General features: G+C 41.4%; 1 protein-coding gene across 3 annotated transcripts in view; it reads right to left on the bottom strand.

The window, feature by feature from the left end:
• The window catches only part of cabin1 (calcineurin binding protein 1), a 41,756-nt gene that overhangs the window by 24,356 nt on the left and 3,552 nt on the right, over nt 1–13,848 (bottom strand). The window contains exons 10-30 of one of the 3 annotated variants that reach the window (XM_049578070.1): nt 12,811–12,988; nt 12,593–12,726; nt 12,281–12,498; nt 11,958–12,030; nt 11,489–11,676; nt 11,238–11,375; nt 10,720–10,908; nt 10,381–10,623; nt 10,121–10,274; nt 9,908–10,023; nt 9,555–9,716; nt 8,165–8,371; nt 7,866–8,011; nt 7,484–7,745; nt 7,097–7,267; nt 5,561–5,650; nt 5,246–5,406; nt 4,938–5,149; nt 2,620–2,685; nt 1,678–1,857; nt 499–893 (exon numbers count right to left, since the gene is read on the bottom strand). In XM_049578070.1, coding sequence (XP_049434027.1) covers nt 499–893; nt 1,678–1,857; nt 2,620–2,685; nt 4,938–5,149; nt 5,246–5,406; nt 5,561–5,650; nt 7,097–7,267; nt 7,484–7,745; nt 7,866–8,011; nt 8,165–8,371; nt 9,555–9,716; nt 9,908–10,023; nt 10,121–10,274; nt 10,381–10,623; nt 10,720–10,908; nt 11,238–11,375; nt 11,489–11,676; nt 11,958–12,030; nt 12,281–12,498; nt 12,593–12,726; nt 12,811–12,988 — 3,683 coding nt within the window. The remainder of the gene's footprint in view (nt 1–498; nt 894–1,677; nt 1,858–2,619; nt 2,686–4,937; nt 5,150–5,245; nt 5,407–5,560; nt 5,651–7,096; nt 7,268–7,483; nt 7,746–7,865; nt 8,012–8,164; nt 8,372–9,554; nt 9,717–9,907; nt 10,024–10,120; nt 10,275–10,380; nt 10,624–10,719; nt 10,909–11,237; nt 11,376–11,488; nt 11,677–11,957; nt 12,031–12,280; nt 12,499–12,592; nt 12,727–12,810; nt 12,989–13,848) is intronic. The other 2 variants (XM_049578071.1, XM_049578072.1) reach the window with 2 other exon arrangements.

The following is a 13,848-nucleotide window of genomic DNA, read 5'->3' as shown; positions in this document are numbered from 1 at the left end:
TCCACTCCCATTTCACCCCCATTGAGTAGGGACATAGGCTGTATTAAAAAGGTTGGACATATGGAGTGCTGACAGAAGGATGCCACCAGAGGAAAGCTCAACGCAACCTCACTGTGCCAAACTGGCTGAGAGAGCACTGCGCTACCACCCACGCACACCTCTGCCCACAGCGGCTCATAGCCAGCACAGGCTGTTTCAACAACTCGTGTGTTACTGCAGAGCTCACAGACCCACAAGAAAATCCGAGGGAAAAAAAAACAAAACAAAAATATCCATCATAGCACTGACATAGTTGTCAGCAAAATACTGAACGGAAAAGGTCCATGTGACTTTTGAGGAAATCGCAGGAATGCTTAGCAAGTCCATTCTTCTGTAAATGTTACCATTAATGACGAGGAATACTGATTGTAGGTGTGTGGCTTAGGCTTAATGGATGACTTGGCCTTTGAAATGCAGTGAGAACAGACTAGTGCCACCGGTTAACAGGGGTACACTGACCTGATGGGTCTTGCTATTGGTGTAGAAGAAGGCCAGGCGGTAGAGACTTTTGTAGTGCTGAGGGAAACGTCCGAGGCAGAGGAAGAGAGCGCGGACGCACATTTCCACCAACATTCGTTTCTGGTCGACCCGCTCTGTGGGCAGGGCCTTGGGCACCTCGATCACCTCAGGGGGAGGCTCTGGCTTCTTCTTTCCCTCACTGGCTGGTGTTTGAGGAGTAGCTTGTTGAGAGTGGGCTGGCTTTGGAGGGGTGGCTGGGACAGGCAGAGGATGAGGACAGGGGTCCGCAGAGATCTTGGGGGCCGAAGTTTCAGGGAGTGTCACCACCACAGCTTCTACGACTTCCTGGATAACTTTTTCTTCCGTCTGGATGCTAGAATGCTCTCCATGTGATGCTTAAGTAGGATTTAAATTAAAGACTTTAGGATTTGAATTCAGAGCTTTGCATGTTAGATTAATTTTCTGCTTGCTTATGCCTCATTTCCACACACTTCTGTTTTGTGTCCGCATTTCCATATGGTATTGAAGTATGCCCCCAGTGTTCAACGCTAGGAAATGCAGTTCTTTGTGGATAGAAACGCCCATGCAGAAATGGCAGAAAAGTTCATTCAGAGTGTTTCTCACTGTTCAGTCTTGTGGAATATGGCCATGAAGTGGTGCAGACACAAAAACAGGACCAATAATTCATGGTGACGAATAAGTTAGAGGGTCGGCCTGTCAGGTGTGTGTTGGCCAGATCTGCACGCTGTATTAATATACAGTCAGCATGCTACCAGTGTTAGCTAACTAAACATGCTGTATAAATTTTCATGTAGATAAATGTACAAAAAGAGCTGGATACAATTTATCAATCTGTTTGACAGTTTTTATACTAACTTCCTGTGGCACAGTGAACACAGCTTATCCAATATCCGAAAAAAAAAAAAAAAAATAAAAAATAAATAAATAAATATCAATGTACACCAGGCAAATTCCATAGCAGAGAACTATGTGGAAATGAGGCATTAATGTGGAGCATATAAACATCAAGACAACACATCTGATTATAGGTTTTAGTGCAGATTTAAATACAGTACTTTGGTGTGTATTGTTATATAATCTGATCACACTCAGCTCAAACAATGTAATGGTACAGGTAAATACAGCCAGAAAAGATTAGTCAGTTCAGTCTGTGTGTACCTGTGTCCTCAGATGCAAATTGCCCGTCCTTCACAGGGGTTGTACTTTCTGATGATGATGAACTGGCTTTCCCAGAAGCAGGTTTGTGGCTGCTGTCTTGTGAGCTGGCGGGATCAGTGAAGGCATCCTGGGTCGAGTTGGAGTCGGACAGCATCACCACCTCACTGTCCTGACTGCGCTCTGCCAAAACAAAAAACATCATGGGTCATGCCGCCAGTTGCATGGACCCAGATCAAGACAAATGACTTCAGCCTGTGGGGATGTCACAGAAATACAATACAATAAATACTGTCTGAAAAGTAGGTTATATGCACTTCTTTTTTAAAAACTGATGTACTGTAATTTCAGGTGGGATTATCTTTCATTGGTCAATAAATTAAGATTATTGTATTGTACAAATTTCAACCAATTATCCATAATGTGTAATGGCATACTTTAACAGCATGCTGTGTAGGCCCTTTTCAAGCTGATGGTTGGCGACTTGTTTTTAAATGCCAAACATTTCCTATTATTATGTGGGGGGAGGTGGAGAAATAAATATAATTATGAAACAAAAATAGGTCATGAGCCACAAATCCTTATTAGTGCATCCCTAATGACACATTGTTATAAAGGAGAGATGGTTTGTTTTTGTGAGTGGTCCAAAATCAAAATGCCAGCATTCCTCCTAATTGCCATGTTGTGCAGCCTCAGCAAAAATAAAGTCCTTGGCAGGGAACTGCAAATAACTAAATCAGAAGGGCAATAAGCTTTTGCTATTTCAGTGAATAATGCACACTTTTCAAAAGATTCACACTCATGAGTTAACAGCAAAGTTACTATGGTACTGGAAGGTTTGTGTAAACTGACAACTGTGTATTCAGTGCTTCCCACAAGGATGCACTTCATTTTGGATTAAAAACAAAGTCTCTTAAAGAGTTTGGTGGGTTTGAAGAGCAGTACCATTCAGGGAAGCCAGCCACATTGAAGACCTGGGCAGGCAGTAATCATGGTCAAACTCGGGTGAGGCTGTTGAAGATACGGGGAGCTGGTTTTAAAATATAATCAAGAAAAAGCTGTATCTTTGAAATTATATTTTAAAAAATTTGCAGTTTTTCCTCAAAAATCAATCATTTACCTTTGACAAAAGACTTGAATACAGATTTAATGCCACTCCCCTTGGAAAAGTAGAACCTGATTCAGACATAAATATCTATGTGGGCAGTGTATTGAATTTTGCAGTATTTCTGAAGATCAATATTTCCCGTATAAATGTAAAAAAAAAATAAGGCTTGTGATATGATAGAGCTCCCTTTCCAGCAAAGCAGTTAAGACATCCAGAGCCCCGGAAAATCCCCCTGACTTCTCTTATTTTGCCCAATAACTGATCTCCTATTTTACTGTCAATAGAGCAGCACATGGTAAAAATCCAGACAGAAGGTGCAGATGATCAACAGGAGATCATGATTTTCCCAGATGATTAGATAAAGGTATGTCTGAATCAGGCTCTTGACACCTTGATGTCCTTTAAGCAGGACTCAAGCTCAGAAAAACCAGACAAGCAAACATGTGCATGGTGTGTTTTTTTCCCCCACTTCAGTCTAAGAATTGTTTGCCAATAATAGGCCCACCACATTCCTCTCGACTTCACACTAATTGGCCATAATTGGAAATTATATCCAATTAGTAGAAAATGGCAAACACATGATTCACAAAAGATTTTTAAATATCTTGAGAGTTTGACTCTCTGCGACATTAAGCCCACATCAAACTCAAATAAAATGTGACCACATGACACACCAGACAATTAAGTGAAGTGTGACAAAGGACTGACTTTTTTCCCAGTCGTGAAGACATTCACCCCATTAGAACTACATGCATATAAATGGCAAAGCAGGTGGTAAAAGCAAGCAGGCAAAGAGGTAGCAGGCAGGTAGGTAGGTAGGAAGGAATCTGGAAAGGGTGACAAAACTGGCAACATGGGCAATATGGCTGCGTTATTTGCACATTAAAGCTAAACATGACACATGGGGTGGGTGAATAGATGTCACTGTTTTTGTCATGTGGAGAGAATGGTCCAGATTGTTTTCTCTAAAACAGCATTTCAGCTTCTGTTTCACAATACTCCGCTCAGAATTGCAACATTGACAAGACAAAATACCACTACAACTTTCTCAAACACACTTTAAATTGTCTTATCTGAAATTCAAACACAGACAGTTATGATTGCAACACTGTGAGCACAAGAGCTTACATAAAAATGGTCAATGTGCATGGATAAAAAGGTCAGTAATAATGATCATTAGACAGACGCTGTACTAGATGTACATTACTGAACACAATAACATACATCTAACACATAACTGCACGCAACCATCAAGTCTGTTTTTCGAACACTCGTGTTCTATTTTCACATCCAGCTTCTTGAGAAAAATACACAGTTCTGCGTATAACATTAAAAACTTTTCCTGTTTATCAGAACTGTCATGTAGAGTACCCGGACTGTTCTGAACACAACATCCAGTTGGCTGGCTTGCTGCTTTGTTGTGTGTCTTCTCTTTGTTCTCATTTTTCTGATGTCTCTTCCAAAAGAGACCTTAATCTTAATCAATTACCAGATTACATAAAGGTTATAATAATAACGCAGCTGCTTCCTGATAAATATGTAGTCAGTGTACCCAACATGTGGTTATTATTAGCAAATCACTCTTGATTAGCATCTGGGATCTCTGACGAAGCAAATCACCACCAACACACAGTGAAGCAATAATCAGCGATGTGTCCATGATGTCATAGGCTGAAGGAAGTTACAGCAAAGCAACAATTGGAACACATTAGGAGAGGCAAGGTGATTGATAAGGAAAGAAAATAAGACCAGCAATAAAGCAGCAACTAGAAATGGATGTTATTTCAGCACACGCGCACACACACACACACACACACACACACACACACACACACACACACACACACACACACACACACACATACATACATACATACATACGCCTCAACACTCTGCAAAACTCAGTCTTCAAATCTATTAGTTTCAACACTCTTGCTTTTTAGTCATAAAAAAAAAATCACTCAAATAATCAGTAGCCATATTGCCCATTTCACCACATCCCAATCACCCAGTGCATGGGGACCATTGTAACTGAAACCAAAGCCGTTAAGCATGGTGATTAGCAATCTGAGCGCTCCCCTGTGGGCTTCCTGACCCAGTGCAGAAAGGGCAAAGAGCCCAACCCCAGAAACAGTGTCTAGGACTGGGACTGTACCATCAGCCTGCTGCTCCTCATGCCGCTGCTGCTGCCATTGCTGCCGTCGGAGTGTTTTGCGTTTGGCGTAATCATGGTCAAACGGCGTGGCCACGTAAGGAGGAGATGTCAGACCTGGGGTGGCAGCTGATGGATGGGAGGAGCTGAGGACGTTCCCTATACAACTTGACGAACAATTAAATTCTTCATCCGTCATGGAGGGGGGTTTCTCCCTGCAAGGTATCAAGAACAACATTGAGAAAGAAAGTTCAGCTGTGAGAATGAATACTTTTTTGTAATTCCTGCTGGGTTATATTTCTGTTGCTTACTTTTCATGGGACCTAGGCATGCTTGGCATACTCTTCTCTTCCCCCCTGGCAAATGGCCCGGTAGCGGCCTCAACCAGCAAACTGAACAAAAACTCGTGTTCAAGATCAGGCACGTCAGCCTCTAATAGTTTCAGGGTGGTGGCACTGAGACGGAAATGTAACTAGAAGAAAGAAGTCAGGAAAAAGACATTTAACTGTGCACAGGTATGTGCACGATATCCTTAAATGGGAATGCTTTCAGATAGTTCTCTTACATAACACATTAACTGTGACACAACTAGAAACTATTTGAGCTACCAGCCACAGGTAGTTTACCTCCAGGGCTTCCATGGCCAGATCAGGAGGATTATGGTAATGGATTTTTCGGGGGTACCTGGCAGCTTCTTCATGCAGATAGTGTGCTGCCTATAAATATAAAGAGGAGAGAGTCACCAAATCAGCAATCACCTGACAATACAAATAAACATGTAAAATAGAGAAAAGGAGTGCACTAACAAACGAACAAGATAATTAAAATAAGAAAACAGCTGTGTGTGCTGACATTTGGGTTCACTACGTTCACACTGCCCCGCTCATCCTCTGCTGACCTCCATGACACTGTGTTTCATGCAGGTTTATCTGCCTCCACTGATCTAATCAGAACAACAGAACGATGACTAACCCCATACATTGTTCTCTCTAGAAAACAAAAACATCTTGTGAGGGTGGAAGGGCAGTGATCTTTGTTTCCGTAGGAGGATTATGAAACAAGTCCAGGGAGAGCAAGAAAAATGTCTGCAATCAACTTAGTACTGAAGCATTATTCCAATTACCTTCAACTACTGTTATTATTTCGCTGGTTTTTACCATCATGACAACTATATTAAAATTTCCCTACTTACCTCACTGACTTCTATGATTTGTTGACTATTAGACTGAAGTACTCAAATATATGTTTATCATTAGGTGAGAAATCACAGACATTGTATGCAGATCACACTGCACTGTATATTATTGTGTGAGAAGATGTGCTGTAAATCACATTTTAAGCTCAAAACTTAAAATTTCTGTACTTGCCCTCTCAGAGAGCAGTATTTCGCAATGGTGTAAAACATATAATTAAAGCAAAAGTTGAAATTTAATTGTGCAGTGTTTCCCCATGTACAATTAACTTGCCATCTCTACTTAATCAGCCAGAGTCAGGACGAGCAAGGACTACAAATTCAACACCCCAGCTAAAAGTGCATCATCTATCGGCCACAGACTGTTCTATATGGTTTGAGAGCCGATCAGAAGAGCTGACCAGATGACACACACTCCAGACCATTCCCCTATGCGTCACTAAGGAAGCTTCACCAGTCTGGCTGTTCTGACAGCGTGTAACAATTTTTGGTTATAATGTCGTGACTCTAAAACCTCTGGATCTATCTGGACACATTTTTTGTACCTTGTATCCCTGTTCTACTTGTACAGCCATCTTTTTTTTCCACAAGCAATGTTAGAGTCACAATATTGATTGAAACACTAGATGTCAAATGTTATATCTGCACCCACATGCAGGGGTGTTTGCAACAGCACTTGGCATATAGGGCATTTAAATGAACATAATTCAAAAATAATCTGCAAGTGTGTACAACTATGTGCCTGAATCTCTTCTTGTTCCAGCAGACACACTAAACAACTCCAAGCCGCACAAAATAAAACTCACGAAACTCACGAATGGCAACACTGTACATATATCCTTTAACACAGAGTCCAGCTGACATTCTTTCATTTGTTTACAGTTTATCTGGCACCACAGTTAACAAACACCTCACCAACAATGTTCATTATTAAACATAAATTACTGACCATATTCCTGAAGCTGTTTACCTTTTTGTAAAGCTGCAGATATTCCGCTGGAGGCTGTTTGCGTTTCTCTGCTATCTTTCCGAGCATGTAGTGAATGAGCCACTCTTCTTCATCACTGTCACCCTCACAACGGGAAGCGCCCTGGAAACACTGGAACGCTGTCTCCAACATGGAGTCTCTCCTGTCCTCCATCTGAAACCCCACACAGTGGAGCCTTCATGAGTAATTTAGCTCAAGGCAACAGATCAATTTACTCTACAAAAAATTCCCGTGTGGAACAAGCAAAAGTGACAGGATGTGACATCTGTTTACCTCGCACATAGAAAATCTGATATAAAAGCAGGCTTAACACAAACTGACAGTGAATACAGATGAGCAGCAGGATAACTCTGTTAACATGTGCCTCACCTGTTTAACCACCTCTGGGGGGAGCTCATTGCGCCACTGCTTAAGCTGCCGTGAAGCAAATGTATGCAGTGCATATGAAATGGTACCGTACTCGATCCAAAGAGACAGATTGGAGCTGTCTATTTCCAGGGCCCTCTTGAAGCAGTTCAGCACTGCCTGGGAGTGCTTCCATATGGGAACGTCACTTTTCAGCTCATTAGAGTTGAGCTTTTCCTGAATACGGCTGGCTCTCGCCAAAGCCATTCCTGCCCAGGAGTCAAACCTGAGGAAAGACACATGTCCCTAGTAAAGTCACTGCAGCTGATGCATTAATACAAGAGGAGAAATGCTGTCATTTTGTAATGTGCACAGGCACTGACATCAGTACAGAGGAATAAGCTACCTGTTGGGACACACGCATATGTCATGCATATAGAACTTGATGGCTTTAGACTGCTCCTTGTTCTTGAAGTGGTAATCAGCCAGCAAGTAGTAGATCTCATTAATGATTGGAGGTGCAGGAGCACTACCCTCAGGAAGGGACGGGGCCTTAAAAAGATTAAAATTCAACATTTCTTTAATAATCATGATTCTCAGTGACAAATGTTAAAAGTTAAGAGACTGACATAAAGAGAGACTTGAAACTGTTAAGCATGTCTGACTCTCTCTGATTTCACATTCAGTGTGGGCCCACCAACTGACCTTTTCTGTCATGCCCTCAATGTATGCTGCCACTTCATCCATAGTGAGGATGGGGGTGTCACTCGTGGGGGCGATGCCGGCGAACCTCCTCAGCAGATTGGCCAGTTCAGCAGACACTGTGCTTGTCTTATAGCTGTCAAACTCAGGCAGTGACTTGGGTTTGAAATACTGGAACATGAAGAGGGCATCGCACCACAGCAGCTCAACCTGCAAAACGCAGATTAATTCCACAGGAAACATTAGCGCTGCAGTGTAACACACAGCATCAGAGCAAATTAGTGGTATCGGGGTCTCCTGGGGATTCTCCTCTTGCACTGTAGCATTGCATAATTACAGTCAGAATGCCAGGCATCTAAATACACTGACACACAACTGTAGGAATGACACCCACCTGGTGGCTGGACACATGCATTACAAAAATACATGAGACCATGGGCTGTATCCACAAAGCTTCATGGTGTCATGAGTCACTCTAGTGGTTAAATTCTCACATTATTAGGTCTATGATATTTTCTCTGGGTTTTTTAAAAATTTAAACCAAATTTAGCTATACTCAAATAATTCTTGTTTAACAAATGCTAAATTAGCTATACAGTCGCTGTACATTTTCTGGGGTTCTTAGCAAGGAAGAAAATGATTTGAAAGGGTGAAAATAGAAGAGGGCACAAAATGCTGATCAACAGTGAGTGAAGTGCTTCGTATCAGATTCTGCAGGTATGTTGTCTGTGGTTGATCTCTGTGTGATCACATTTCTCACTCAGTGTTTTCATGCTATTATGCCATTAATGCTATTTCACTGCCTCAGTCTATTTCAGCGACACCAGATGTGTGTACCTTAAAAGCCAACAAAACAAAATTAATGGATAAAGCACACTTCGTCTGTGTTGTGAGGGTCAATGAGGGCACATGTCTGAATCACTGCCAGCTCGCTCCTGTTCAAACTCTCTATTTATGTAGATTTGCCAACACGTGAGAAATCATACCAATTAGTCAAAGCCTTCAACCGTTTTCACCACCTCTTCACTATTTCACCGCCTCTTCAACACCCTTTGACTATTATCTAAATAGCAGCTTAGCCACACGTTTTTCTAGTTTTATATTTTCAATTACATAAGATATTGGCAAAACTAGAATTACAGCCTTACGGTTGTATGTCTCCACCTACCAGTCATGTTACAATTTACATTTACATCCCTATGTGTCAAGACTTATATATAGCCATGATAGTAGACGATGTTTCAAACAAGCTTAGCTGACATTGACTTTTGTAGTATGTAATTGAACTGTCTAACCTCTAAGCAGCAGTCACCTTAGGTCAATGCCACAAGTTGTAATATACTAAATCAAAGGCGTGATCAAAGAGACTTTTGGAAGCATGTGAGTGAGTGACCTGTGGAGATGAATGGTCCTCAAGGTAGCGGGCCTTGCTCTTCTTACTGGGATAGGCATATAGACAGAAAAAGCACTGTTCAAGGGCCATCTCCAGCTCCTCTTTGTAGGGATGAGAGTCATTACTAGAGGAGGCTGCCACCTCTTTTTTCAAAACTTGAACCTACACCAAACACAAGGAAAAAAGCTCTGTCATACTGTTCAAAATGTCCAATTTTTTTTTTAAATTAAGTCACACAAAGAAATATATATCAGGTTAACAGTTATTTATGTAAACATTTAAAGCCATGCATGCAAGCTGTGCATTCACATATAACATTGGATATATTTACAGAGGGAAGTCTACAAACTTACATAGAACTTGAGGAGTGCGCCATCTGAGTTGCAGCACAAGGAGCGACGGCCAAGATACTCATGGGCTGTGTTCAGAAGCATCAGGGAGGAGGGCAGCATGGGAGTGTCTAAGTCATCTGGAAATGAGACTTGAAAGGGTCACTCAGTGTAACAACTACCACAGCATAAACACCAAAAGAAAACCGAAGTCATACAAACAAGGGGTCAACAAACCTTCGTCATCCCCTACAGAAATATGCTGTCGAAGCATACAATTAAAAGCAGCCTCCTCATGTTTGATAATGCGATACAGGATGATCCAAGGCAGAACTGAGAAGAAATAAGGCTCCTTGGGATCGTCGGAACTGTTCATGCTAAGATCGATTAGCTGAAAACACAACAACAATGACACAGTTATCAAAATTCCACCAGAGGCTGATCTGTTTCTTATGATAGTGTCACTTTAACAGTTTTGTCTTTGGCTCCCTTCTAACCTGAATTAGATTATTTGCCAGTCGAGCCATACTGGAGAAATGGGGGACATTGCTTAGAAGCTCTGAGTCTTTGGTGAAGCAGACCTCGATGCCATCCAGCAACTTTCCAATTGTACTGACCCACTCCTCCTTACTAGGGGGAGAATTGCTTGGAGAGGAGTTGAGCTGCTGCAGGGCTTCATTCAGGGCCAGCTCACTGCACTCCAAACACTGCTGGTAGTCTTGCAGCTTCAACAGTGAGTTCTAGGTCAGAGAGTTCAAATTCAGAGACGAAGAGTCAACCATCACACTTGTCAAAAGATACAGAGGTTCAGTCGATAGCGTTGTAGCATATCTAACCTGCAGTAGCATCAGCTGAGCTGGCCGCTCTGGTGCTGAGCTCACAAACTCCAGAGGTTTACTCCTGCTGCCATAATTAAGAGTGGGCTGCAGCAGGCGCACAACAGAATCAAAGTCTGCAGACTCAAAGAGACGCTGGATCTCCTCCAAAGACTGACAGCGTTCCAGAGACTTCAGCCTCTTGTCAATCTGTCCATGGGGATAGAACAAACCCAAAATAAACACAGTCAAAACAGCTCGAAGCTTTTTGAGGGCCTTGTAATAGTTGTTTGTTTGTTTGTTTGTTTGATTTTTATTTATAATTATGCTAAAAAATAAAAGAGAACAAATCTCGAGAACAACTGTTTTGATCAACTCTGTTTGATTATTTTGTTATTTAGTATATCACGCATTTTAATGGTATCATAAAGTGCAGACTGGCAACATGTTCTTCTCATATCTTGTAAAATCATGAGGGAAATTTCATTAAAAAATGACTACAATAATGTACTGTAAATAAGGATTATCAGCACACTAACCTCCTCCACAGAGATTGCTGCATCTACACGTAGATTAGGCAGGCTGATAGTATAATGTTTCCCTTCTGGGGTCTTTGGCTTGCTTTGCAACAGGCCCACACAGACATCATAGCTCTCCAGGGCCAACTCCATGTCTCCCTGACAAGAGACAAAAAAAGGCAGAATCACAAGTCACATATGGATGAGCTGAGGGGAAAGGACTCACATAATCAAAAGTCAAGCAAAAACAAACAACGAAATATGGACTTTACCTGCAGGGCCAAGAATCGTGCCTTGAGCCAATAAACGCGCACCATGACATCCAGCCAGTCATCCTCAAACAGGTCTCGTTGGGATGAACCTAAGGCCAGGAGCAACAGATCGCTCTGAAAGTGCTGCCCAGGGAATTCTGAGTCAGCCGCATCACTGCCAGGACCGATGCTGCTTCTCCTTGGAGACACTAGACGAGGAAAAAAATTTAACAAGCCAAGTTTAAACATGTCTTTCCCCAGAGATGACTTTCCAAAATTTAACAAATCATGTATACCATAGTGTTTTTAACTGCAATTGCAGCACCCCCTTTAGGCCAACCAGTCCAATTTTTAAAACACAAAAAAGCAATGACATTTATCATAATTAGGTCATATTCTCATATCTATTTCACAAAAACCTGCAGCACAATAAACCACATTCTGTCAAAATCAAGTTTGAAATGATGATAGTTAGATTGCTGGTACTTACAAGTCTTCCCTTTGTTGTGTAACCATTGCTCCAGCTGTAACTCCATACATGCTAAGCTCATTGCCAACATTTCCTGTATATATAGCAGATATTGGCACTAATTAGAGGTCATTGTGGAAGCAAAACACAAGGCTATTGCTAATGAAAAGCTATAGTTATTCCCCTGGTTCCTACTAGCCCCTGGAGTCTGCAGACTTTTCTAAAATTGGATTCAGACTGAGTCTAGAAATATCAGAGACAACAATGTTTTAATTTAACACAAACTAAAAACCAACCAATTCAAGTTAAAATAATAAAGAAGCTACAGCTGTCTTGTCATTTACCCTAATGTGTTGGTTGCTGCAGTCCCGCAGCAGAGGGTTAGGGAGACCACTGCTGTGTTTCCTCCACGTCTGATAGACTTCCAGTACCACAGCAGTCAGCCCCCGAGGCCACTCCACCATGAACTTCTGACCCACTGCTTTCAGATAGCGCATCATTATGTCCAGTATACCACCATTGGTCATATTATTAAGCAGAAAGTTGTGGACGTCCTGTTGTTCTGCACAAATGAATGCACAGTTTGTTGATAAGACACAAACAGCAACATAGCTAAACAATGTATTATAAATGCATATCCACAATGCACCACATACCAGATTCCATATATTCAACTGAGTCAGCAGGAAGGCAACTCCCATGTAGTGGCTGCATGTCCTCCTTCCCATCACACTGCGCCTCAAGATTACTCAGACTCTCATCGTCATTATCAGGATCAAACTTCTTTAGCCTTAGGCAAACCAGCAAAATAGTTTTCAACAGGACTATACTGAGCAGTGTATTATATGTTTATCTTTAGTTTAATGTACATTACCTGGAAGGTAAGTATTTAAAAAGCAGTTCCTGGAAATCAATCTTCTCTTCCTTCTTGCATTTTGTGTTTCGAACACGTGCTGAGCGTCGCTTGGCTGTCTCCCCACTATCTTCTACCACACGTTTCCTTTTTGGAGCTTTCTTCGCTTTATCTGTCAGTGACACGTCCATTGCTGTCACTGTGAACATACAGAGGGATAAACATTAAATCTTACAGAATATTAGTCATACAGTGGCTTAAAAAACAAATAATAGTAATCCTTTATTATCATACACTGCTTGGAAATGCTTGCCATAAAAGGTTGACTGTGTAGTCAGATGGATGAAAGGACAACTCTATATTTTTGAACGGTCTTTCAGGCATTTAGATTGTAAAGTCCTCTTTACAAATATTTATTTTGTATGAAGGGTTTGTTTTGTGTGTGTAGAACAAAACGCTGCCACAATGTCTCAAACAGGCTGACAACTCAAAGGCTGGAAAGAGACAAAGATCCCTCTGAGCAAACAGTTCAATAAGAACAGAAGACATCACCAGTCACTGGAAGCTTATCATTGAAATGTGTGCAGATTTAAATGGGGACAGGTTCCTGTTTCAGCGTCAGGTGCACAATAATGTCTATAACAAGCTGGGACTACCAGGTGTGTTGCTTTAGTGAAGCTATTTCTCAGACTTCACAATAGAAACAGAAGATTATTCCAGTGTATCACCATTGGAATTGGATCAAGAAATATCAGCTGAACATTCTACGGACTGACATATCACAGTTTAAACTTATTCAATCTAACCACTGGCCGAAAGAAAAATATCTTTTAGAATAGTTAGAGCCCAATTGCACCATTGTGGTTCAATGATGATTGAGGGTCACTTACACTTTTCTGGATAGGAAAACAAAGTCAATTTATTTTGGTATTATATTTGGTATTTGGGTGAAAATTGCTTACAACAGTATTCTCCTCTGTAATGCACCACTGTGAGGACATCGGATAGATGGAAGTATCAATTATTCATGTCTTCTTCCTTGAAGGCCAAAACTATTTC

The sequence above is a fragment of the Epinephelus fuscoguttatus genome, linkage group LG6, assembly GCF_011397635.1.
Source record: "Epinephelus fuscoguttatus linkage group LG6, E.fuscoguttatus.final_Chr_v1".
In the NCBI taxonomy this organism is placed as follows: domain Eukaryota; kingdom Metazoa; phylum Chordata; class Actinopteri; order Perciformes; family Serranidae; genus Epinephelus; species Epinephelus fuscoguttatus.
Note: the sequence above shows the minus strand (reverse complement) of the source record. Positions and strands in the feature narration are given on the sequence as shown.